Raw genomic sequence first — 27735 nt, 5'->3', positions numbered from 1 at the left:
GGCCAGGGTGAGCGGAGGAATAGATGTCGGGAACGCGAAGCTGACTTTCGAGGCGTCAGGTAAGTAAAACGGGGGGGCTGGGGGCGGCGGTATTGTCAGAAGTGAAAATGCATTAATGCATTAAGGTGAAAAAATTTTTACCTTTACAACCCCTTTTAAGTCAGAAAAATATCAACTCAAATCTGAAACCGAATAGAAGTACAAAGGGGTGAATCTTGATACTCGTTTCTGGCCATTTTCAATGCTAATAGGCAAGGGATGGACAATCATAGGACATTGGGGAGTTGGGCACTGGCATAGGTGACATGTACCAATGTATTATGCAACTCTGAGTGTGACAGTGAAAAACCACCATATTTTGGCATCACAAATTTTACATCACTGCACTGCTTAAATACAGTAGCAGCATCCTAATCAGATTCATTACAACTTGGAAAAAAAGGCTTTTTTATGTAGTTTTGGATCCGATTTTTTTTTTTTTATCCAGTAGTAATTGACCTGTATTGACTGGTGGAAGTGCCAGCCATAACAGATGTAAAAGCTACAAAAAAAAAAAAGCTAAAATCCTTCAACTTCATATAAATTGACCAGTTGCTTGTCAGTTTAATAGTATAGCTTGTGTGCCTCTTTTTTTTTTTTTTACAGTACTACACTGTATTGCCCTAAAAGTTTAATAAAATGTAAAAAATATTTCAAACCTACAACTCCATATTCCCTTAATGCCCTCTTAACCCCATATTCCGAAATATTACAAAAAAGTAAAAATATGGCTTTCAGGTATGTGTTTGGTAGAAATACGCTAGAGTGAGGAAATTATGTGAGCACTTGAATAGGCAAAAAATTGAAAGAGCCCCGGCAGTGTCAAATATAAAATAAAGTACATCTCTCAAGTGGTAGCAGGTGATTCATTGAGACCCTAACACACCTCTCTTCTGACTTTAAGGCTGGGTTCACACTAGAACACACAACGGCTCACAGCAGGAGTCTGGTACGTCTCCATTCACCATTTCAGCCTGAATTTTGGGCTGAATTCGGACCTGAAGTGGACCAAAAGACGCACAATGCTCCTATGCAATTCGCAATGGAGCCACTGCAGAGATGTGTAAAGCAGCTGGTCACAATCTCCTGCTATGCGAATCCCTGCATCCAATTTGCATAAGTGTGAACCCAGCCTTAATGTTCCCACTTCATACTTTTTTCGGGATCTGCAGTTCTCCCATGCCTTTTCCAGCCAATTTCCACAGACCTCCCTCATAGTGACACAATTGGCCCATGAATGAGTGCTCAGGACTGTATGTACGTAGAAGCCCACCTCCCACTTATATGCCCATTTACTCTCAATATCCCTACCTACCCTAGATGATCTTAGGACCAAGTGGCAGTGTGACATCCAACACTTAAATGATGACTGGGATGCTATTTGGGACTTCCCCTTCCACACATTAGTCTCCCTGCAAAACAGGCTTATACAATTTAAGATAGGGCCTACTTTACTCCCCCTAGACTACATAAAATGAATCGTTCTCATTCCCCAGAGTGCCGGAGATGTGGTCTATCCCCAAAATATTTCTCCCATATTTTCTGAACTTGCCCTGTCTGCAGCTATGGAGATCTGCTTATTGGGCTTGGTGGGAGAACCTGATGGACACTTGTTCGGGCTCCCCCTCTTCTCCAGAGGCTCTAATAGGCTTCAAAATTGGGTGGCCTTGGGTAGCAGAGAATGCCACCAGAGCCCACCCAGGTGTGTTAAAACAGCCAATGATCATTCGCTGTTGAAAAACTGATCCTCAATCTGGCCAATCAGAAGTGGGTGCGAGACCCGTTTTTTGATTGGCCAAAAAAAGAATACTTGCATAGGAGGTAAAGAATGGAAGCCACTGCTGTGATGACCCATGGAAAGCAGGAGATCGAGAGGCCGTCGCTACACTGAGCGGGGGAAGCCGCCGGTGATGTAAGTAAGTGCTAACGACCGACCAACCCACCTGGGGGGGGGGGGGGAGCAGCATAGCGTTTTGCGCCCCCCCGAAAAAAAAAAATTCCATCAGCCGTCACTGCTATGGATCACTGATAGGTAAATATCACACCATATTCCGTGGTGTATAGAACAAAGCCCCGGGGACACTGCTTGTACACATTGGCTCCAATGTCACAGGATCACGTGCCCGGCACAGTGATATCACAGTAGACAGTGGAGATAAAACGGTCACTTTTTGGAATCCTTGTCCAATGTCCAGATGTGTTCTATTTTGAGAACTGATCTCTACAAATAACTGCTGGACCTGCGCGTGCCCCAGTAACGCCTATACGCCAAGCCAACAATTGTCACCAGAGGTGTCGTGGGCGCCTGGGATCCATCCGGGTAAACACACTGCAGTAGCCCCCCATACAATCATCACGCGCCTGTTGTTTATACCCCATCCGCGCGCACCCGCAGCCCCTCCTCCACGCCGCGTGCTACCCGAGCTCGCGCCTGTTGTTCAGAACCCAAACAACAGCCCAGACTCCCGCCTCCTCCTTCCCATTGGTCGCGGCGTACAACTGTCACAGACAGCAGCCAATGGTCAACGCGCCCCTATAGAGCATGTGCTGTGCTCCTAAACCATGCCTTCCCTCGCAGTCTCCTCCCCAACCGCAACCAAAACATCCTTTGTCTCGAGGCAGCCTAAGCTCGCTATTGGTGGAGGATCACAGATGATGAACGCTCATTGGTCGTGACGCACGAGCTTTCGGTTCTTGATAGGTTCTTGCTGCTGTAGTGTTCTGTGCTGTCGGTTGATTGGTTCCTAACTTTGCGATGGGTGACGGTAAGCACACCGTGATTGGCCAGCACGGGCAATGTTTTTACGTAGGCTCCCCCTCTGCTTCTAAACCGCCGTTGATCGTTCTCCAGTCAGAAACAAAACAAAAGCGGCGGGAGGAGGTGGGTGAGGAGGCGGTGGTGGTGGTGGTGGGTAGTGAAGGCCGCCCGGAGAATGAACTACACGGACACTGAAGAAGATAGAAGAGAGGAGGAGGGACGGGCCAGTGCCGAGTAAGGCGAAGGGGAAGCAGAAGGTATAGGAAATAGGGGAGACTATTGTGTCTGGACATGAGGGGGTCCAGCTATGTCTATGGAGCCTGCACACCACACTCACTAACACTGCAAGGGGAAGGCAGTACATAGGCTGAGCCTGTTATCCAGCAGTGCCAGTCAGTCCTTCCTTCCATACTCCTCACACTACTGCTGTCCCTGGGAGCCTGTGTGCTGCACTCCATGGACGAGGCTGGGGGGGATTTACTAAAACTGGAGCAGCTGTGTCTGGTAACCAATCAGCTTCTAGCTTCAGCTTGTTCAGTTCAGCTTTGAAAATGAAAGATAGAAGCTGATTGGCTGCCATGCACAGCTGGCTCCAGATTCTGTGTGCTCCAGTCCTTGTGCTGTATTCTGTCATCATCTCCCAGCACTGGACAGTCTCTCCATCTATGGCACTGTGACTGGCTGCTTGTAGTGTGAGCTGCTGATTTACATCATATTTTTTTTTCTACCTTTCCTCTTTGTTTAAGAAGAAACCATGTTCCTGGTCTGGAGGCTTTGATAGAACAACCTCTTTGCTTTCTAATTGACTATAGTATTAGATCCCCTATGGCTGCTGCTATTGACACAATACACGTCTCCTAATCTGCTGTGCTTTGTATCCACATCATGAACCCAAGTCTCCTGTTTTTTCTTTGTTACTTTTCTTCAGTTAGGCCTAAAACTCACATAAGCCATGTCATAGCCTTCCCTCGTGTTGGAGATTCTTTGTTTTCCTCTGCTGTAAGTATTTACTGTTCTCCTTGACTGGTAAAACTCAGGTAATGACAGGATGGAGCTGGCAGGATGTTTGTTACAAAAGGCAAGGTGTCTATCTTCCCTGCTGATTGGTAACACGCATAATAAGGTATTATCAGTAGTAAACACGGTGACAAACCAGCAGCTCATCCGTCTGTCCGATAGAGCAGCGGCACTGAAAAGGTTAAGCGATCTGTAGGTTCACTTGCATGTAACTGGAGTAATGCTTTGTTTACGTCACAGCCTGATTGGAGCTCTGTGTTTGTCAGCCATAGGGGACGTCGTCACTCGCTTGATTAACAATGTGTTTTTTGCCTGCAGATCATATTCTAGGAGTCTGTTTTTTTTTTGTTTTTGTTTTTTTTTTTTGTTTTTTTTTTTTGTTTTTTTTTTTTTTTCTCAGTAGGTAGCCAGCTGATTTCCTGTGACGCTACCAAGAAGAGATCCTCTGTCCAGTTCACTGGTCTAAAAGGGATTAAAGTGATATGATTAACCTCCTGCACTGCCAAGTAGTCTTAAATAGTTTGTGGTAAGGGCTGGAAGGTGTTAGCACAGCAGTGTTATTGTTTGCAGAGCTGTGCTCAGGATCCTTGTGTAGTATTGTGTCTGGATTACCCTGAGAATTTTATATACACACACACAATGTCCATATTCTAACCAGATCAGGGTTTTTATTTTACTGTTTGGATTGTATTCAGCCAAACAAAGCTAACCTTCCCATCTGCGTGTTCTTTCCACACTTCCTGTTTCTGCTGCTGGCCGTGTATATAGTTATTTGTCAGTCCCTTCCCTCCATACGCTTTGTTTCTTTTTTTTTTTCATCTCGCCTTTTTGGACAGAGCCTGTGCGCGCAATTCTTTTTAGGGTTGTGTGAATGTCGACTGTCCATGTATCATAGGATAATTACCCCCGAGCTGTCAGCGAGATTTGCCTCCCTGGCTGAACAGTTTCTATTTTTAGACTGAAGCCAACAGCGAGATTCTGAAACCAGTCGCTTTTGTCGACCGCGTGCCTCGATTGTTGTGTGTGCGCTCTCTGGCGTAGGAAAACAAAGGTCTCCATGGACTTTGTTCCAGAAATTCTGGCAAAATATATGGGGGACTGCTGTCGGGGAAACTCCATTGTGTTTATGTTCTGTTTTCTCTAACACTGCATGCTTGTTCCTGTAATCTTATGTAAACAAACTTGCAGTGGGTCATTTTTTTTTTTGCACTGTCCTATACTCAAGGACCTTCAAGTGTTTTCTGTTTATAATCCGTAGGTCAGTGAGTTAAAACAAAGGCTAAGGGCCCTTGCACATGGGCATCATAATTTAGTGATGTTTACGAAGGAACTTGTGATGCCCGTGTGCAAGGGGCAAAAAACAGTGTGTAAAGACATGAGTAATGTTGAGTAAAGGTGTGTAAGCGTATGGATGAGTAAAATTCTCTTTTTCATTGCCAGTATTGTAATATAGTCACTTATACTTGTGTAAACATTAAGCTCTCGTTCACACCAATGCGATTTGACAGTTCAAAATCACATGTCGAGTCGCACCTTATTTTCGGCAATGGAACCATTGAAATAGTTGCAACTCAAGTCGCAGCGACTTTGAAAAAGGTTCCTGTTCTACTTTTCTGCGATTTCATTATGACTTCATTATGACTTGTATTGACTTCTGTTAAATTATTATTATACAGGATTTATTTAGCGCCAACAGTTTATGCAGCACTTTACAATAAAAGGGGGATAGTACAATTTACATTACAGTTCAATACAGAAGGAATAGGAGGGCCCTGCTCATTGAGCTTACAATCTAAATGAAGTTGCTAGCTGCAGTGAAACTGCAGATCCAAATCGCACTGATCTTCGGCTTTAAAATCACGCTGAAGTAGTGATTTTAAAGCCATACTGGTGTGAACCAGGGCTAAATTTTTATTTATTTATTTATTTCAGGTACTTATATAGCGCCGTCAATTTACGCAGCGCTTTACATATATATATTATACATTCACATCAGTCCCTATACCCTCAAGGAGCTTACAATCTAAGGTCCCTAACTCACATTCATACCTATACTATTTAGACAGGATCCAATTAACCTACCAGCATGTCTAAATGAGTAAACACGTGAGTTAAAGTGATTGTAAAGCCTAAACATTTTTTACCTTGATGTATTCCTTACATTAAGGTAAAAAATGTTTAATTGTCAGCATCCCCCCCCACACTTACCTGAGCCCTTATTCTATCCAGCGTCATGCACACTTCCGCAGCTCTTCTCTCCCCTCACTTCCGGGTCTCGCTGGGGCATCGGGAGCCATTGGCGCTTAGTGCTGTCAATCAAAGCCAGTGACGAAGGAGCGGGAGGTAGGCCGAGTCCCACTGTCTGTGTCAATGGATGCAGCAGCAGGGCTCCGGAGTGAGCACGCACGTTTGCGCTAATGGGAAGCGGCTTCTTGTGTAATTTTTTTTTTTTTTAATTGCCTAGACAATCACTTTAATTACTGGATTCAAATGTAAATTTTTCCATATTTGTTTTACTGCTCTATACTCAATGCTGTATTACTGATCTTTACTCAGCTGTGTGCATGGCTCCGTAGACAACAATACATCTCATTTCAAATCAGTCAAAAACTCAGCATTTTTTACTCCTGTGTGCAACAGGCCTAACAGGTAATGTTACATAGTAGTTGAGGCTATCGATGCTCCCCACCGCCTGTGGAAGGGAATTCCACATCCTTGCTGCTCTTACAGTAAAGAACCCTCTACGCAGTTTAAGGTTAAACCTCCTTTTCTTCCAATTTTAATGAGTAACCACGTGTCTTATTGTAAGCCTAGGTTCACATATGTGCGATCTCAGACATCACGCGTGATTCACACCCGCACCGCAGAGTGCAATGTCTTTCAGTGTGAGTTCAGCCATACAGTTGTATGGCTGAACTCGCATTGGATTCGCATGAAAATAGTGCAGGAACTTTTTTCTTTTCCCCTCCACTAGAATTGGATCGCATGGGTGTTTTCTCCCATGCGATCTGATTCATGTGCGAGTTCACAGTTCGCACTGCGATCTGTGAACCAATCTGGGGGTGTCATTAACAATGTAGTGACACCCGCAGCCCTTCACAGAGGGCAGTGTGAACTGCCTGTGGGAGAGATGCGATGTGGGAACCTGCGCTGGAATCGTCCTGGTTCCTGCATCGCACGTATGTGAGCCTAGGCTAAATCTTCCCAGCCATGTGCTTATTCCTTTGTTTGAAGAGTAGACTATAAGCAAATTGTGTTTGTCAGCTCACATTCTTCCATCTGAAATTTTATAAGAGGGCTTTGGCTGTGTATACTGTGTAAACAAGTACTTTGTGAGCTATGTACATACGTTTCATATGTATATATACACAGAGAATTACCTTGGTTTGTTTGGTATCTGTTGAATGTCAACAGTCCTGAAGGGCAAACTTGCTGAGAAGACAACATACATGAAAGCATGTAGAGTGGTCACATCTTCCTGTTGTTATGTCAACTGATGGACTGCAGGCTACTTCTCACATACACAGAAAAGCATTTTGTGTTTTGTGTAACTGTTCATTGGCATAGTACGTTTATTCTTCTTTGCCGTTTGATGAGGGGGTTAAGCGTACAGTCGTAGCGTCTAGACTGTTGTACAGCTGTGTGGTTCTATTGTGTCTCCGCTCAAAGAGTACTGTGCTATCTTCTGGCCACCTACTTGTGCTGTGTTTGTTTGAAGGAGCCTTCAGATGGTTGACGTCACATTGGGAAGGGGGGGGGTTACCTTGGTACCAGGCACACGTCTCTCCAATCTGCTCATGCTCATCTCTGTCTTGGCTCTGTTTCTGTATCAAAGTGGTTTTGGTCATATTATCCAGAGGTTTTTGATGCGTGTTTCCTGCATGTGTAACCTTGGAAACCTCTACTGAATAGTGTTATTTATACAGCTGAACTCATTCATGTATACTGCCATAAAGAGAACTGAATGCACTTGTTCTTTTCACATATCGGCGTTCTCTGATTTCCAGGAAGTTTTAATAGATTTGCATATGGAACTTCCAGGCTAGGAGAGTTCTGCTTCTCAACGTGCTATTCCTTTCTTTCTTGCTGTACCCTGAATTTTCCCTATTTCCAGTTCTGAGCCGAGGGTACTGTATCGCTAAAATAGAAGATGTTGACCATGGTCAGTAAACCTTGCACTACAGTGTTATATGAGGAGCCCACACAGTGTGGATGTGCTTGCCATGTGGTCTAGAACCTTACTTGTTCTTCACTTTTACTGTATCCAAGGTTCAAGTCAGATGATCTTCTAATAGGGTGACACAAAGTAGATGAAAACTGGAAATTCTTTTGTCCTGTGTACAAATGCACAGAATGGGGCTGATTTACTAAAACTAGAGCGTGCAAAATCTGGTGCAGCTGTGCACGGTAACTGATCAGCTTCTAACGTCAGTTTATTCAATTAAGCTTTGACCAAAAAAAAACTGGATTCTATACAGAGCTGCACCAGATTTTGCACATTCCAGTTTTAGTAAATCGACCCTAATTTTCTAATATCTCAGTCCTTTACTGTGTATGGCCAGCTTCAGAAATTGGGATGTATTACAAGTCCATTTTGTAGCTAAAGGTAGTAGTGTGCCATTTCAACATTGGTCCCCTTTGTGGACTTTATTGCCAGGCAAAGTTGCAGTATTTTTTTTTTTCCCCTTTCCTTTTTTCCAAAAAATGTTATTGAAACTTTTTTTTTTTTTTTTTTTCAATTGTAGTGTGTGTTTTTTTTTTTTTTTTTTTTTTTTCCCTGTTGTGGCCATTCAGTGGAGCTCTTGTGGATCAGTAGAATTCTCTCTTTTTCATAAATATGTTCACTTGAATTGCTGTGCGCATAGTTGTCTATGGAGGAGGAGTAGGGGGTTGATAGCAGTTGTACAGGAAAATGCAAACTGGCCTATCATATTTTTTTTTTTTAGCGGAGAATATTTTGCCAGAGAATGTGAGAATTTGTGAAAATATATGTGTCACTGGCGCAAAAACTATCCTATCAAAAATGGTGTAAGTGATATTTATAGCTGCTGCATCCAAAAAATTTTTCAGAGAAAAAATTAAATTAAAAGTGCTATGTGAGTGGATGCGCTGCTCCCATCTGTGCTCTCTATATTGCCTGTGTATGTGCTATCTCAATAGCCTAATTTGGTTCACCATCCACCTAACAGGTTATATCTCATTTATACAATAATCATATGTTTGTATAATTCATCACATGTGAACAACAACTTAATCCAAATACTTTAAATCATATAAAAAGTCCAGTGACATATGTCGCATCATGATAGACTCTTCTTCATATGTGTTGCGAATCATCCGTTATAATTGCCGTGGGCGGCGTGCTCTTGTGTGTGGTATCAGATTAAAAGTGACTTAGTGCTTCACCACCACCTGTGAGATTTGCCACTCACCAGATTAATCTTTAAAACTGCACCTTTGGTTCATTAACAGGGATAACCACTCCACTCAAAGGAAACTTTTCTCCAATATCTATACCAGGTCCTCAATGTTCCTCATGCAAACGGATAAAAAACCATCATCGCGCAATAACGTTTAAAACCTTTATTCCATACATAAAGAACACTTTGCACTCACATTTCCAAGTGCCATTAGGCCGGCACCGAGCTTTTCCCGCAGTTAAGGACGGGTGGGCACTGCAGCCCGGTTCGTCTAGTGTGTGCTAGATGGTCTCCGTTGCCGCTTACGTTTTCCCCTGTTTGCGTTCGCGTCCTCTCCAAACCCCGTTCGTTCCCGGTCACGTGGGTACGATAATCTCCCAGCAGCCTCTACGCGTTTCGCAATCAAATTTGCGTCATCAGGAAGCTTCCTGATGACGCAAATTTGATTGCGAAACGCGTAGAGGCTGCTGGGAGATTATCGTACCCACGTGACCGGGAACGAACGGGGTTTGGAGAGGACGCGAACGCAAACAGGGGAAAACGTAAGCGGCAACGGAGACCATCTAGCACACACTAGACGAACCGGGCTGCAGTGCCCACCCGTCCTTAACTGCGGGAAAAGCTCGGTGCCGGCCTAATGGCACTTGGAAATGTGAGTGCAAAGTGTTCTTTATGTATGGAATAAAGGTTTTAAACGTTATTGCGCGATGATGGTTTTTTTATCCGTTTGCATGAGGAACATTGAGGACCTGGTATAGATATTGGAGAAAAGTTTCCTTTGAGTGGAGTGGTTATCCCTGTTAATGAACCAAAGGTGCAGTTTTAAAGATTAATCTGGTGAGTGGCAAATCTCACAGGTGGTGGTGAAGCACTAAGTCACTTTTAATCTGATACCACACACAAGAGCACGCCGCCCACGGCAATTATAACGGATGATTCGCAACACATATGAAGAAGAGTCTATCATGATGTGACATATGTCACTGGACTTTTTATATGATTTAAAGTATTTGGATTAAGTTGTTGTTCACATGTGATGAATTATACAAACATATGATTATTGTATAAATGAGATATAACCTGTTAGGTGGATGGTGAACCAAATTAGGCTATTGAGATAGCACATACACAGGCAATATAGAGAGCACAGATGGGAGCAGCGCATCCACTCACATAGCACTTTTAAGAGAATGTGAGAAGTTGCAAAAGTTTCTGAAAAAAAAAAAACTTCCATAACCAGCTAGAAGCTAGATCAGCATCTATAGACACCTTAAAGTGGCTGTAAAGGCAGAATTTAATTTATTTTTTAAATGCATTCAGATAAAAAAAAAAGTGTGTGTGCCTCCCCTAATACTTAACTGAGCCCCATCTCTATCCAGCTATGTAAATGAGTGCATCACTGTCCAGGACCTCCCTCCTGATTGGCTGAGACACAGCAATGGCGCCATTGCCTCCGGCTGCTGTCATTCAACGTCAGTTAGCCGATTAGGAGAAAGAGGGGATGGGGCTGAACTGTAGCTCCGTGTCTGAATGTATACACAGAGCAGCGGCTCAGGTGCCCCCATAGCTTGCTGTGGGGGCGCTCAACAGGAGGGAAGGGCCATGAGTGCTGGCAAGGGACCCTGGAGAAGAGGAGGATCTGGGCCACTCTGTGCAAAACCCCTGTACAGAGCAGGTATGCTTGACATGTTTGTTATTTTTAAACGGGGGGACAAGACTTTATTATCACTTTAACCACTTCAGCCCCGGAAGAATTGGCTGCTCAATGACCAGGCCATTTTTTTGCGATACGGCACTGCGCCACTTTAACTGAAAATTGCGCGGTCATGCGACGCTGTTCCCAAACAATTTTTTTTCCCCACAAATAGAGCTCTCTTTTGGTGGTATTTGATCATCTCTGTGGTTTTTATTGTTTGTGCTATAAACAAAAAAAAGAGCAACAATTTTGAAAAAAAAAAAAAAAAACAAACCTACACACAATATTTTGCACTTTTTGCTGTAAGAAACAGCCCCAATTTTTTTTTTTTTTTTTTTTTAAAAAGCTAATTTTTTCCTCATTTTAGCCCGATATGTATTCTTCCACATATTTTTGGTAATAAAAATTGCAAAGAGCTTATATTGATTGGTTTGCGGGATTGTGCCGACCTGCTGCAGTATAATGACAGTGGCTGGTCGGCAAATGGTTAAAAGAGAATACCTTTTTTTTTTTTTTTTTTATTATTGTTGTAACCAAGTAAAGTACAAGAGTACATACAAAATACAAAGACAAAAGTCATAACAAAGCAGAAACGTGATATAGCATGACATCAGATCAGGACATAAAAGAACACATCCAGATTAGGTCCCAAATCTCTATATTAGTGGGTAGCCATAACAACAACACAAGGGATATCCAGCCCTGAGAGAAGAAACATCCATTCTAGCTTAACGTCATGCAAAAGGAAAAATTACAACATAGAGCCAAACAGTGCTCAATATTCTCACAAACTACGTCCTAAGGAGGGCATGTCTGGAGCATCATAAAAAATGGAGATATGCGACAAAGGAAAAGAGAGAGAGAGAAAAGGAAGAACGAAGTAGAGTAGAGGGAGCCTGGAGGAAGGATCACTAGACACAATATATGTGAGGAGAGTCCTGAGTACATTAACCAACCCCAAATATCAATATAACCATAGCTGGCCCAGGGGCTCCAAACTCTTTCAAAATGTTTAAGTATCATTCATTTTGCTGGCTAAGTGTTCGTTGAGAACTTTTTTTTTTTTTTTTAAACCGCATGCCGACCAGACGCCGTCAATATACTGTGGCTGGTTGGCATGGCTACGCAAATTGGTGTGTACACCTACGCTGCAATTTCCGCCGGCAACCCGTGATCGCTCCTCGGAGAGCCAGAAGGGGGGGGGGGGGAATCTGTCAATGTAAACGGACAGATTCCTGTTCTGTCAGGGAAGTACAGGGAAATCTGCTTTTTCCTAGTGATCAGGAACAGCAATGTGTCTCTCTACTCCCCAGTGAGTACACTCCCCCACATTTAGAAACATCTCCCTAGGGAACACTTAACCCCTTGATCATCCCCTAGTGTTAACCTCTTCTTTCCCAGTGACATTTATACAATAATCTGTGGCTATTTTTTTTAGCTCTGATCGCTGTATAAATGTCAATGGTCCCAAAAAAGTGTCCGATCTGTCCACTGCAATCTCGCAGTTCTGCTAAAAATCACTGATCACTGCCATTACTAGTAAAGAAAAAAAATATATAATAAAAATGCCATCAATATATCCCCTATTTTATAGACACTTTTGTGCAAATCAATCAATATACACTTATTGCGACCTTCTTTTTTTTTTTTTTTTTTTAAATTATTTTTTTCTATCAAAAACATGTAGAAGAATACATATTGACCTAAACTGATGAGGACTTTTTTTTTATATATTTTTGGATATTTATTATAGGAAAAAGTAGAAAATGTTTTTTGTTTTTTCAAAACTGTCCTTTTTTTGTTTATAGCACAAAAAATAAACGCAGGTGATCAAATACCACCAAAAGAAAGCTCTATTTGTGGGGGGAAAAAAAGGACATAAATTTTGTTTGTGTACAACATTGCATGACTTCGTAAATGTCAGTTAATGCGATGCATAACCGTATTGCAAAAATATGGCCTGGTCATTAAGGGGGTAAATCCTTCCGGTCCTTAAGTTGTTAAAATCATTATTACCTAGATGGATTCAGGAACTAAGACTGAGAACTGAGTGATCAGACACCACTGATCGCTCAGTGAGCTGGTGACTGTCAGTCACTGCTGTCTGCTCAGTGGAGCGCTGGGCTGTGGAGGGGGCAGGATCAGCTCGCTGAGAGGCTGAGCCAGATGCTGGTCAAGGTGATATTTTCCCAGCCTGGACCGATTCTGTGATGTCAGCCGACAACGGGCTTCAGCCTGCTGTCTGCTGTGAAAAAGGGTCACAGGAGTGCAGAACAAACTGCACTCCTGTGAACCACAGAAGTAGTACAGCAAACAAGCTTTGGTTTTACTTCTCCTTTTAATAGACCAACAAGGAGAAAATAAGAGAAGTTAGTTGTTAGGGTTTACACACAATTAGTATGTTGAACTTTGGAAAGTTGTTTGTTGTGCAATAGTGTTGTGAGACACCTTTGTTAGTGTTTCTGAAGCAGCTTCAGAATACTGCAGAAATCTGCATGTTACACATTCCATGTTCAGTACACCGATATTTATTTCTGCATTGCATAGACAGAAGTGATTAGTAACAGTCGTATGCTGCGATTCCCATAACAAAAGTATTCATCAACACTAAGTTGCCAAATCAGCATGCTAGTATTTAAGCCGGGTTCTTTAACTGCACATTTTCATGCCATGTGCTTCTTTTAACAGTTCCACTTTTAATGCGATTATGATGAGATTTACAGAATTATTCATCAACAATACCTGATTACCAAAATAATCTCTAAATATTCAACCTTGGAGTGAAAAAGACTTGAGTTCATTGCAATGCGATCATTGATTCTGTCTGATACCCATTTCTCAAATTTGTGAGACCGGGCAACAGCCATGCAAATTCTGACCACTCGCATAACTGAAAATGGTACATTTTATTGTCTGACAACTGATAGCTACATATTCAATCTGCAACATTAGCTTTTGTTGGTTATCTGCTAAAGGCATGTGGTCGTGCTCGCTTTAGGCCTGCTGCTGGTAAACGGACGTTTAGAAGCAGTTGGGCATTTTTTTGCAACTGCTCCTGAACCTCTGTTATCTTATCAGTACATGTACACAGGGTCGTTTACAGTCATTTCTAGGCAGTCGAGTTAGAGGCTTTTTTTGGAACGCAAAAAAATGGGTTCAGAAGCTGAGTATAGAAGTATTTCAAGCGGTAACTTGCGTTTAGCCGCGTTTCGTTTACAGGCATTTCTCATTTTTGGCTATTTTGAAGAGAGAAAAAAAGTATATATATATTTTTTTTTTTTTTTTTTTTTTAATGCTTTTAAACGCGGCAAAACTGACATTTTAAACGTCGGTTAAGATCTGTCAAGTTTAATTGTTCAGGAGAGGTTGCAAAAATGTCCCGTGTACATGAAGCCTAACATGCACACTGATGTGTGGTATGTTTATGTGCCTATTCTTAGATACTAGACCCAGATATGGTTTTGCTCTGCTTGCAAGTTGCTGTTTGTTTAACATTCTGTTTGCTGTTGATAGTAAGGAGGATGCAGAGCCAATGAGTGCACTGTTATGCCCCGTACACACGGTCGAACTTTGTTCGGACATTCCGACAACAAAATCCTAGGATTTTTTCCGACGGATGTTGGCTCAAACTTGTCTTGCATACACACGGTCACACAAAGTTGTCGGAAAATCCGATCATTCTAAACGCGGTGACGTAAAACACGTACGTCGTCGGGACTATAAACGGGGCAGTGGCCAATAGCTTTCATCTCTTTATTTATTCTGAGCATGCGTGGCACTTTGTCCGTCGGATTTGTGTACACATGATCGGAATTTCCGACAACGGATTTTGTTGTCGGAAAATTTTATATCCTGCTCTCAAACTTTGTGTGTCGGAAAATCCGATGGAAAATGTCCGATGGAGCCCACACACGGTCGGAATTTCCGACAACACGCTCCGATCGGACATTTTCCATCGGAAAATCCGACCGTGTGTACGGGGCATTAGTGTTACTCTACAGTGGAACATGATGATTCTTTCATTCAGTGCTTCTGTAGATTCACTTTGTACCAATATGCATTAGAAAAATGTGATCATCCATTGCAAGGTGTTCTAACTCCTTGTTTCTGTATGTTTTAGGCTTTCAAAATATGCTTTTCTAATGAATTTCAAACCAATAATGTCAGGAACATTTTAGTTGCAAACCCTGATTCTTTTGGAAGCAGCTGTTATACACTTAGGGCCAGTTCACACCACATGCAGTCCAGTGCCTTTTTTTTTTTCTGCATCAAAAATGCATAGAAAGTAGGTTATATGGTTTTCAATGGCATAGTTCACACCAGTGCTTGCAGTTCCAATGCGTTCCAGTTCCAGAAAAAAAAGTAGAACATGCTGCATTTTCCTGCACTGGACTGTACTGGAACGCTGTAAAAAGCATCAAAAACTCACGGGAACGCACTGGAACATGTTCTTATTTAAGGTTAATGGAAAAAAAAGGGGGGGGGGATGCACTGGACCACATCGAAAACGCATCAAAAACACACTGGAATACCCATGTTCTTATTTAAGTTTAAGGAGGAAAAAAAGGGGGGGGAAATGCACTGGACTACATCAAAAACGCACTGGAACGCATCAAAAAAGCATCTGGAGCGCATACGGACTGCGTTTCTATGGTGTGAACTGGCCCTTAAAGTAGAACTTTAAATGTATAAATTCACTTGCTATGTGATGTACAGACCTCAGGAATTGAACAAAAAAAGAAAAAAACCCCTTTTACCTAATCTGACTTAAAGGGGTTGTAACCTATGCATTAAGGTGAAAAAAAACTTCTGACAGTGACAACCGCCCCCCCCCCCCGCCCCTCCCCCCCCCCCCCTCCCTTGTTTTACTCACCTGAGCTCGTTAATTTCCTCGGCAGAGACGCGTTCTTCCTCTCTGCCCAGGGTTCACGGCTCTTGATTGGATAGATTGATAGCAGCGCAGCCATTGGCTCAGCTCGCTGTCAATCAAATCCAATGACCCGGGGGTGGGGCCAAGTCCTGCGTTCTGCATCTATGGATGCAAATGCTGGACTCGGGAGCTCGCCTGCAAGGTAACCCCCGGGAGAGCGCTTCTCCTAGGGGGTTATACGAGTCAGGGAGGAGCTGATAGCGCCGCTGGAGGACCCCAGAAGAGGATCATCGGGACCACTCTGTGCAAAACTAACTGCACAGTGGAGGTAAGTATATGAAAAAAAAAAAAACAAGGGTTTACAATCACTTTAAGTCGGCTATAGACGGAGCAACTTTTTTTCCTGCAACAACGGGTTGCAGGAAAGAAAATTGCTCCGTCTATAAGCCCCATCAACACAGAAGCCGTCCCCACTGGGAGAACACAGTGATTATTGCTATCAGCTGTAATGGCCACTAGCAAATAATCGCATGTAAAATCTGACAGGCTCATTGTACCCAAGCTGATCGATCAATCAACTTGGGAACATTCAGCCTGCCCACATACATGGTTTGAATCTCGGCTGGTTCCTGCTGAACCGGCTAAGATTCTAACTATCTATGGCTAGCTTTAGCCAAATCTCACATGCTTCCCCCTCCCTGACTCTTCAGATCACAGTGGGAGTGTTTCAGCAACAAAAGCAGCGCTGTCAATCAAAAAAGCAGTGGGCAGGACTAGGTGTGGCAAAGTACTGATTGACAAGCTACAGGCTTGTCGATCAGCAGTGACAATGCTGGTAGTCACAGCCCCTTCAACATTTTCATATCCCATTGTAGTCCAAGCAGTCAGAGAGTGTCAACTCTGCTCTGAATTCAGGAGCAGTGCAGTATTGTTGACACCCTAGCATATGAATTGCAGTAGATAGACTTTACTGGCCCCCCAAAAATTTGTATATTGCAGCTTACCATTCTACAGATGTAATGGCTGCATTCGTTTTTATTTTTTTCAAGCAAGTATAGAAAATACCTGTGATCTTACCAAGAATGCAAAGTCCTTGTAGTTTCCTGGGAGGTGAAAAGAAATCACAAAGAACCTTACTTTCTTGTATTAAATGCAAATCTAATCAATCTTCCATGTAATAGAGATGAACAAAGGCAGATGTGTTTGAATTTCCCCCCATGGATACAGTGAAGAAATAAGCGTAGGTATAAAATGATGAGAATTGTGTTTATTGTGGGTTCACCAGATAAAATAAAGGTGAAAAGCCAAGAAAAAAAACCTAACATAGCCACCACATCTAAAGACTGGTAAGCTGCAATAAGTTATATTTTTGTTGGGTTTAGATACACGTTAAAGGATCTCTGTAGTTCTGGATTATAATACAATCCTTTTTATTTTATTTTTTTTGCATTATTTATTAATGACCTTTCTATTTGCCAGTATTACTTTGAGTATATGTCATTACTTTAGTGTATAAACTTTATTGATCACCACTAATTTTGTGTGCATTTCAACAGTGTTGCAGTACTGTCTGACTTATGGCTGTGGAGTTTTCTTTCCCACACACACTATTTTTATTTATTTTATTTTCTCCCCAGGTTGACTTTCTCCCCTGGCGTCAGTGTGGGAAGTGCCACACACTCCCCAAACCAACAACGGCTTTTGCTTGCATTTTCCAGTGTTTCTTCTGTCAGCGAGTGCAACAAAGTTGTAATTCTTCCAGTGCCAGCCCTGAGCTGAGTGAGGAGCCACCAACAGACATGGTGAAAATGACAAAATCCAAAACTTTCCAGGCTTACTTGCCAAACTGTCACAGAACTTACAGCTGTATTCATTGTAGAGCACACCTAGCCAATCATGATGAATTGATATCCAAGGTAGGTGACCTTCTCTTCTTTCTAAGCAGTAATAACCTGGGTTGTCTTTCTAAAATGAAGTTCTGCCCCCTCTTCTGCAAGTTGGATGTTATTACTGTTGATTTTATAGGCCTTCCACGTTGGACTTGTGCCCAGTGCTGGGGACGAGCGGAATTTGTAAAGACAACATAAATCTCACCCTGTGTGTCTATTAAAACTGGAGCGCTCAGAATCTGGTGCAGCTGTGCATGGTAGCCAATCGGCTTCTAACTTCAGCTTGTTCAGTTTAGCTTTGACAATAAAACCTGGAAGCTGATTGGTTTGTATGCAGAACTGCATCAGATCTTGCTCCATACAGTTTCAATAAATCATTCCCACAGAGTCAGGGTTTTGATCACGTTTTACTAGCCACATTTAAATGATGCCAGCTTTCATAGAGGCCTCAAACCTCTTTTTCACCAACCAATTATTATTACATGGTGTGCTAATAGCCAAAGGGTCTATGTTATCTGTTTTAATATGTAAAGATACTATTGAACTGTACTTTACACCAGTCAGGAGGTAATGTTCCTTTCTTGCTAGAGCTAACCTAGTCTTACTACCTTTTTCACTTCAACTCTTGAATTTAGTTAATTTCTTTTCTCCTCTGTAGATAAATGCCTAGGTGTTTAGTCATGTGATCAAAACTTATCCCAGCAAGACTGATGTTATAGTTATAAAGTAATACTTTAAACTGTCCTCCCATCTGCCCATACTACTATCCATATCTGCTAGATGGATTTGTGTATTATTTTTTTTTTCAACCTGACTAACTATGTAACTATGGAGGTGGGTATACCCTGCTTCTAAGTTATTCAGCTGTATGTGTAACTTTATCCCCCTGCTATTCAAGTCTGTTCAAAACAAAGGTTATTCGCAGCATAGCATGTGACATTTCTCTGCAGAAAAGTATCTTTATGCCCCTTTCACATATGCGGACCGTTCGTTTGATCAGTTCGGTCATCTGTTTTTTCTTTAAAAAAAAGTGAAGTTTACATCAGTTTTCATCCTTCTTCCTTTTTTTTTTTTTTTTTATTTTTTTTTTTTATTTTATATCTGCCAGCTAGAGTTCCTAACCAGGGCCATTTTTGTAATGCAAACATTTCGTCCATTTTTCGCTTGATCTGTCTCTTTAACGGATGAAAAATAGGGCTTTCATCCATTCATAAAAAGGACTGTTCATGGATGAAAACAGATGTAAATGGATGATCATCCATCTTTCCATAGGAATGCATTGATATCCGTTTTTCATCTGTCGACTGAGGGATGAAAAACGAACGAACGGTCCGTGTGAAAGGATCCTTTATGCTTTCCAACTGTAGTCTGCAAGTTGTAATTCACTCAATTTAGAATTTATAATATTTACCTGGCTAAAAATGTTTAGGCCGAACAATAGGGATATAAAAGTATTTACAGAACATTAGATTGCTGTTTATGGAAAAATTAAAACATTAAAGTGAAGTCCAACCTATTACTAACAAAGCTTAAATCTTCTCCTACCCTCCCTTTAAACACTATTATAGCTACCCTGTGAAAGGAAGTTGTGCATACTTGCCTGTCCTCGGAGCGATCTGGTCTGGTCACATGATTCAGTGTAGAGGAAGGACAGCCGACAGTGGCTGCCCCATAATAAGCCTATGGGTGATGTCCACGTCCAGGCTCTGCAGCCGTTGTAGGCGATCTCTTCTTCACTGAATACGGCTGCTGGATAGATTATGTAACCAGACTGGGTTGCTCTTAGAATAGGTAAGTGTAGACATCTTTCTTTTTACAGAGTAGATAGAATAAGATTTAGAATGGGGGTGGGAGCAGGTGTAAGCTTCGTTAGCAATAGGCTGAACCTCCACTTGTTTGTAGTGCAAGGTAGAAATTGAAACTCTGCTCAAATATTATATATATATATATATATATATATATATATATATATATATATATATATATATATATATATATATATATAACAGACACAGTATCTCACAAAAATGAGTACACCCCTCATATTATTTATTTATTTTTTGTAATATATTTTTTCACATGACACAGCTTGTATAACAGTGTAAATATGCTGTCCCCTCAAAATAACTCAACACAGAGCCATTAATGTCTAAACCGCTGGCAACAAAAGTGAGTACACCCCTAAGTGAAAATGTCCACTTTGGCCCAAAGTGGTGGAGACATTGCGCTCCTCCCCCTTCCATTTTGAGGATGCCCCATAGATGCTCAATAGGGTTTAGGTCTGGAGACATGCTTGGCCAGTCCATCACCTTTACCCTCAGCAAGGCAGTGGTCGTCTTGGAGGTGTATTTGGGGTCATTATGTTGGACTACTGCCCTGCGGCCCAGTCTCTGAAGGGAGGGGATCATGCTCTGCTTAAGTATGTCACAGTACATTTTGGCATTCATGGATCCCTCAATGAACTGTAGCTCCCCAGTGCCTGCAGCACTCATGCAGCCCCAGACCATGACACTCTCACCACCATGCTTGACTGTAGGCAAGACATACTTGTGTTTGTACTCCTCACCTGGTGCTGCCATACCCACTTGACACCATCTGAACCAAGTACAGGCAGTCCCCGACTTACGAACGACTCCTGCTTACGAACAGCCTCAATATCGGCTGCTTGTGCTTCACGCTGGTCCTGGATACCTCCGAGCAGCCACATTCCACACTGCAGTACTTTATGTACTGCATGGTCAGAAGAGCCCCAGATGCGCCCGGAAAATCCCACATCCCTCCACAGGTGGACGCTGGAACATCCCACATCCCTGCACAGGCGAAAGTTACCACTTACAAGCAGTGTTCAGACTTACAAACAGATTTCACTTACGAAGAGACCTACAGTCCTTAACGTGTTCGTAAATCGAGGACTTCCTGTAAGTTTATCTTGGTCTCACCAGACCACAGGACATGGATCCGGTAATTCATGTCCTTAGTCTGCTTGTCTTCAGCAAACTGTTTGCATGCTTTCTAGTGAATCCCTCTTTAGAAGAGGCATCCTTCTGGGACGACAGCCATGCAGACCAATTTGATGCAGTTTGCGGCGTATGGTCTGAACACTGACATGCTGACCCCCCCACCCCTTCAACCACTGTAGTAATGCTTGCAGCACTCATACGTCTCATTTGCCAAAGATGACCTCTATATGACGCTGAGCACGGGCACTAAACTTTTTTGGTCGACCATGGCGAGGCCTGTTCTGAGTGGAACCTGTCCTGTTAAACCTCTGTATGGTCTTGGCCGCCGTGCTGCAGCTCATCTTCAGGGTTTTGGCAATCTTCTTATAGCCTAGGCCATCTTTATGTAGAACAACGATTCTTTTTTTTTCAGATCCTCAGAGAGTTCTTTGCCATGAGGTGCAATGTTGAACTTTCAGTGACCACTATGAGAGAGTGAGAGCGATAAAATATGTTTAAAAAAAACAACAAAAACAAACACACACACACTATCTAACAAAAATGAGTACACCCCTCACATTTTTGTAAATATTTTATTATATCTTTTCATGTGACAACACTGAAGAAATGACACTTTACTACAATGTAAAGTAGTGAGTGTACAGCTTGCTGTCCCCTCAAAATAACTCACACAGCCATTAATGTCTAAACCGCTGGCAACAAAAGTGAGTACAATGTGAGCCCAGTGAAAATGTCCAAATTGGGCCCAGTTAGCCATTTTTCCCTCCCTGGTGTCATGTAACTCGTTAATGTTACAAGGTCTCAGGTGTGAATGGGGAGCAGGTGTATTAAATTTGGTGTTGTCTTTTCCCATGCAGCTCAGTCTCTCAGTTCATGATACGTTGACATGTTTTTCAGGGTTAGTAGGACTAATTCAGATAAATGCTGCCTTGCCTTCCCATTCATATAGAAGGTTATTCTGCTGTTTCAGCAGTTTTTAATGAGACAATGACACTTGACCAGTAAGAATTATGTTTGTGCCTAGTGGATTAAGCTTCCTTTACGCTGCTAGTCATAGAAGAAAATATTTAACTGAATTACAACCAGTAATAGAAGTTATGCTGTAATCCCTAAATAACCTAATTAACATCCAGTTGATCTCTCCTTCTTAATGTGATTCTGACTTTACTTGTGTCTGTGACTAAGAGGTTCATGTGCGGGTTTTTCATTTTATCCTTTTTTTTTTTTTTTTTTTTTTTTCTCCTCTGCAGTCATTTCAGGGAAGTCAGGGGAGAGCCTACCTCTTTAACTCTGTGTAAGTAGTTCATGACCTCTCAGTGGCAGTGTTTTAACTTTGTGTTGATTTGCTGATTGCAAGGGGGTTTACACTTTTTATAAAGACAGTTGGAAGCCCTGTAAAAGTGTAAGTTCAACACTTCAGAAAAAATGAAAAGTTGAACTAACGCCATACACCCTCCCCTAGCCCTCACTGTACTTCTGTTTGCGATGAGTTGTCAGTGCTCACGCATCCAGTGCTGTGGTCTGAGGATCTGAAATCCCCACTCTTCTCCCCCTTCTTTCTGCAGCACTTCTGGGATGAATCGGAGTGATGCTCTGTGTCGGAGCTGACTAATCAGAATCGCTCTGCTATGTCCCAGAAGCATTGCAGAAAGAGGGGGGAGAAGAGCAGGTATTTCAGATCCGCAGCCAGCTCATCGCCCACAGAGGTAAGTACAGCGGGGATCGGAGAAGTGAAAAGGTTGTACGATGTACATTTTTATTTATTATTTATTTATTCTTAAAAGGTGATCCAACCCTTTTAACCATTTTTAGGACTGCCTGCCATATTGAACTGTGGACAGGTGGCTCCTACAGGCACAGTTGCATACCTGTGCGTCGCAGCCTCGTTCTGGGTTTAGGGCACGCAAAGGAGAAGGAACAAATAGATTTTTAGTAAAAAGCAGCATATAGTACACACATTAACACTTGTTAGGCACACCTATAACCCCTTGAATACCCCGAGATGTTAACCCCTTCCCAGCCCATGTCATTACTACAGAGACCGTGTATAGTATTAGCACTGTATTAATGTCACTGGTGATGTTGGTGTTAGATTGCCCGCCGAACCATCACTGTCCCACTGTAAGTCACTGATCGTCGCCATTACTAGTATTAAAAAAAAAAAAAAAATCCAGTATATATACCATAGTTTCTAGACTACAACTTTCACACAAACCAATCAATATGCAATTATTGGTTATTATTATTATTATTAAATTTAATTCAAAAAAACCCAGTGGTGATCAAATACCACCAAAAGAAAGCTCTATTTGTGTGAAAAAAAAATTACATAAATTTGGGTACGACGTTGCATGACCGTGCTATTACCAGTATAAATTAGCGCAGTGCTAAATGACAAAAAAATGGCCTGGTCTTGAATGCGGTAAAACCTTCCAGGGTGCAAGTCGGATTCTTTTTTTGCCTTGTTTATATAAAATATGCAGCACAGAGCTATTCTCTTTAGCTCTACCTACAGGTGAGCTTTTATAATGTAACATTATCAGTGTAATATACTAAATCATGGACACACAAGGCTCAAACTGATGCCATCAACAGAAGGTCAAAGCCTATTGACACAGGCCCTTGCAAAGTCTTTTTGGTGAAAACGGTCACTTCAGATATTGTACCCATTAATATTAGATGGAGGGTGGGAATGGACCATTGCATTATTGAATAAGACTCTGATTCAGAATTCATGTTTGCTGGTAGAGCATGCACAGTCAAACTTTCTTTTTGCAAACTGTAACCAACAGATTTTACATAAGTATAATGTTAAAAAAAAAAAACAAAACCTAACCATTATGTGATTGAAGCCTGAGCAATGTTTTTGCTCAGGCTTGTGGAGTATGTGGATTAACTTTTTATGCCTTTTAGAGAAAATGTAAATACTAAATGTACTTTCCATACATTCTGTACACCGTTCTGCATAACAGGAATTTGGACATTTTACCATCTGTCAAATCAGAAAACTCCCTTTCAAGCATGGAGTTTGTATTAAAATCCTGGATCACACCAAGCTAGAGCTATTTTAGTTTGGAGTGCAAAGCTCTTCTCACTCAGGTCACATCCTTATTTATAACCTTGTGAGTAGCTGTCCAGAGTGTGGGCTATAAATAGGTTCCCTTGGAAAGAATGCTGCAGCGAAGTTTTAGCTGTGCTGCTTCAGAGCACCTGGTGCAGAGCACATCTGCTATGATTGTATCTGTCTGTACATTCTAAAACCTGGAATTTCTGGAGAGCTTTGGGTCCACTGGGTGTGTGTCCTTCGCTGGCTAAAGTGGAAAGAATCTGAAACACTTTTAGTATTTTCACTTTTACCAAGAGATTATGTTGGAATCTAGCTAAGTGGTGTCGCTGTGCCCTCATTCCACGTGGATTACATGTATTAACCTTTATTTATTTATTTATTTTTTTTTAGGCCAGTTGTAGAGGAATGTTTTAGGTAAACGAGAAAAGAATAAAAAGACCTTCAACAGACTTTAGGGTTTTACTTTTGTCTTAAATTTCTTTTTATGCTTTCTGATGTACTTTTTTCTAGCATTCTAAAAGATTAGATATTAAGTATTTATTAGAAACTCCTTTTGTCCTGCAGGGTAAATGTCGGTTGTGGTCCTGCAGAAGAGAGGGTCCTTTTAACTGGTTTGCATGCCGTTGCTGATATATACTGTGAGAACTGTAAAACCACGCTTGGCTGGAAATACGTGAGTTTTTTTTTTTTTTTAAATATACCTTTTTCATATTTCATAGTAATTTAAGATTCCCTCATTTAAAGTAGAAGTCCAATCTAAACCTATCTTCTCTCACCCCTGTTTTCTAATATTCATTGAACTTTCCACCCCCATTCTAAGCACTTTACTAACTAGCTCGTAAAGGAAACTTGTATAGTTGCCTATTCTAAGGGCGGTTCGGTCATGTGATCTCCCCAGCAGTTGGCTTTATGGGAGAGAAGAGAGCAGCAACACTGGCTGCAGCGCCTGTGTGTTGACATCACCCATTGACTTGCTAAGGGGCATCTGTTGTCCACTATGCCTCCCCTCCCCTGAAGCCGACGCTGGGAGCCGATCACATGACTGGATTGGAGTACCCTTAGATTAAGCTAGTGTGCACATCTTTCCTTTACAGGGTAGTTAGTATAGGGCTTAGAATCGGGACGTTAGAAGGTTTAGACCTGACTTCTACTTTAAGGTAACACTATTGTAATTCTCACGCAGAGGGAGTGCAAGGGTACTGTAATCTATCAGGGCTTATTAGGTAAAACCTGCTTTAACTGCAGTGCCAGTATTTGGACCAGTATTAATTTTATTCTTGTTTTATATTAGCAGGACCATTACTGTGCTGCTATTGAGTTTTGGTCAGTGATATTTTTAATTTAAAGAGACGTACAGCCAAAGATCGTTGAGTTTGTTCTGCAGTCCTGTGACCCGTTCAGCAGGCTGAAGTCGGCTGTTGGTTGATGTCACACAGCGGGGGCAAGATCATGACAATAAAGTCATGATCCGCCCACATCCCTGGACTGGCACCTGGCTCGGCCTCTCAATGATCTGCTGAGAGCCTGAGCCAGCATCTCCAGTGAGCATGGGAGGGCAGAGCAGAGATCTAGTGTCTGACAGTCACCAGCTCATTGCTTACAGAGCACTGAAAACTGAGCATTCTGTGGTCTTTGATTGCTTGGCTCTCAGTCTTAGAGCTGGCGGGGGACAGATGCAGCATCTTCAGCCCTGGTTCACATTGATGCGCGATTGAAACCGTGCGCGTTCAACTGAACTCGCGCGATTTCATTCCCGCATGTCAGTCCGACATTTTCAGAGACCTCTGGGTGGTTTTCTGCACAGATGTCTATTGAAATTGCCGAAAGTAGTACAGAAACTACTTTTGGGAATTGGTGCGGCTCCGCAAAGCTGGCGTCGCACCGATTTGGACGGTTCCATTGGGGGCAATAGCCACCGATTTGGCATGCGATTTGACATGTTCAGTCGCATCAATGTGAACCAGGGCTCAAGGTCCAAGCAGTACTCCCTTTTAGAAAATTGCGGCAGGTGACTGAATTTGGGAAGTTGTATTAATAGTACATTTATAGTCGGTAATTAATTTTTATTGTACTTGTTAAAAAATTGTGGTGCCATTAAACCAAATTTTGTAAATGTACAGGAAATTTTAAAGTGTATTTAAACCTAAATATAAAAATGTAATGTATTACTCTGTAAAAGTCCCATAGACTTGTTGGCTGGGTTATTTCACTTTTTTTTTTTTCTGGCTTTTTCCACTTTATTTGCACCTAGTGATCCTGCCAGTAACACACTTCCTCTTTTAGGATAACCACTCTTGTTCACCGTACTGTGTCTATAGGTATATAACGTACATGGTAGTGGTTCTGTAGTCCTCAGACGTTGCGGGGGACAGTGTACTTTAGAACCCGGTAGCACAGGACAGTTGCAGCACAGAAAAAATTATAATCTGATGAGTTCTGGCAGAATCAACAGGTACCTTTTGCACATACCAAAGGGCCAGGTATATGAAGTTCATTGTTGGGGGTTGCATACCCCTTACGGAGCAAGATAGTATAGTTTTTTTTCTTTTTATTTATTTTTTTTAATTGAAAAAAAAAGTTATTTCTTCTGACCTGGCTTAAAAAGATGCAAAGTTAGCAAAACTAAATTCTTGTGTTCGGCCCCTTTCACACAACCAGTTAGGGCCTGTACACACGCTTTGATTTTCGGACGTCAATTGTGTTACGACGACCGATCGTCCGCAAATATTACCGTTAGTACGGTGCTTTCGCCAGCCGATTTTACGTTTTCGTCAGACAAAAGCTGGATGTGCAGACTATAAAATTTTTGTTGGATGTGAACTCAAGGTCTAATATTCGTTTCATTAGTACGGTTTTCGTACAAAAAAAAAATTGTAAAGGCAACACTATGTGTGCTCAGAAACGAAAGAATGCATACAAAATTATTCAACACGTTACGTCACTTCTGACGTCGTATTCTGTCAAACGAAAACTCTTGTATTGTTAGTAACCTCCTCACTTTCGACATGAGACTAGCATGCCACAAAAATCAGATGTTCTGTCGTCCGAAAATCAAAGCGTGTGTACGAGGCTTTAGCTGCATTCTCTGGATTCCAGACGCAGATTCTTGGAGCTGGAAAAACCAGGGCATGCAAATAGTGGTGGCCACACGCCAAGTGTTTTACCTACGGATGTCCGAGCAGGGATGCAACTGACTGTGGTACACATTGAAATTCATTCCATGTATACCAGCCTTAAAGTGGTTGTAAACCTCAGACCTGAAATATGAACAAAGCAGATCCTTTCTTCTATAGTGTGTACTTGTCTCGGTCCCAGAGCACTAAGTGTCATTTCTGTCCACTGCTTTGTTCTTCTGCTATCTGCATAAATCAATTTCTGATAGGATTTCTTGAAACCAAGAAGTAAAAAGGTGGCAGGGGAGGGAGCTCCAACACACAGCCTGTGATTGACAGCCCCAGCTCTGTTCCTGTGTATGTGCGCTGTGTGAAAGGGGTGTGTCCCTTCCATCCAACCAGGCTCAGAGCTCCCCTCACTGAGCTCTGCAGAGTGTAACTTCAGATCCTCACTGCCTGCTTCTCAGAGCTGAGTGATTCTGTGTAAATTCTGCACTTTCGATGGATGTAGAAAAGAGAGGGCCACAGATAAACGGGAACAACGTATGTAGGAGGATTTCACTTCATTGGGTATATATGAGGGTTTACAACCACTTTAAGTTTACAAATCAATCTCGGTGGAGTCCCATCATGCCCGAGGCCCAGTTTGTACATGCCTCCATTCCTGTCTAAGTTAAGATACGATAAAGCTTCTCCCCCTCCTGGCACTAAGCAATGCTATTGTTATTTAGCTGTCAAATGCCATAACTTTAGTAGGTAGCAGAGGCTCTGACCTTTTTGTCAGCTGAATGATAATGGGTGGGAACGTGCTGAGTGTTGAGGGGGTGTGGCTTGGACTGTAGGTCAAGGCCTTATGTACAGCCAGGACTTAGGATCCAAGGGGATACAACAGCCATCAATTTGAAC

At 42.1% G+C, this 27735-nt stretch overlaps 1 protein-coding gene across 1 annotated transcript in view; it reads left to right on the top strand.

Moving 5' to 3' along the window:
- The first annotated feature begins 2879 nt into the window (after positions 1–2879).
- The window catches only part of YPEL1 (yippee like 1), a 30675-nt gene continuing 5819 nt past the window's right edge, over positions 2880–27735 (top strand). Inside the window, exons 1-4 of the mRNA XM_073629013.1 lie at positions 2880–3054; positions 17438–17716; positions 21900–21943; positions 24281–24389. Coding sequence (XP_073485114.1) covers positions 17600–17716; positions 21900–21943; positions 24281–24389 — 270 coding nt within the window. The 5' untranslated portion in view covers positions 2880–3054; positions 17438–17599. The remainder of the gene's footprint in view (positions 3055–17437; positions 17717–21899; positions 21944–24280; positions 24390–27735) is intronic.

The sequence above is a fragment of the Aquarana catesbeiana genome, linkage group LG01 (genome assembly GCF_042186555.1).
Source record: "Aquarana catesbeiana isolate 2022-GZ linkage group LG01, ASM4218655v1, whole genome shotgun sequence".
In the NCBI taxonomy this organism is placed as follows: domain Eukaryota; kingdom Metazoa; phylum Chordata; class Amphibia; order Anura; family Ranidae; genus Aquarana; species Aquarana catesbeiana.
Note: the sequence above shows the minus strand (reverse complement) of the source record. Positions and strands in the feature narration are given on the sequence as shown.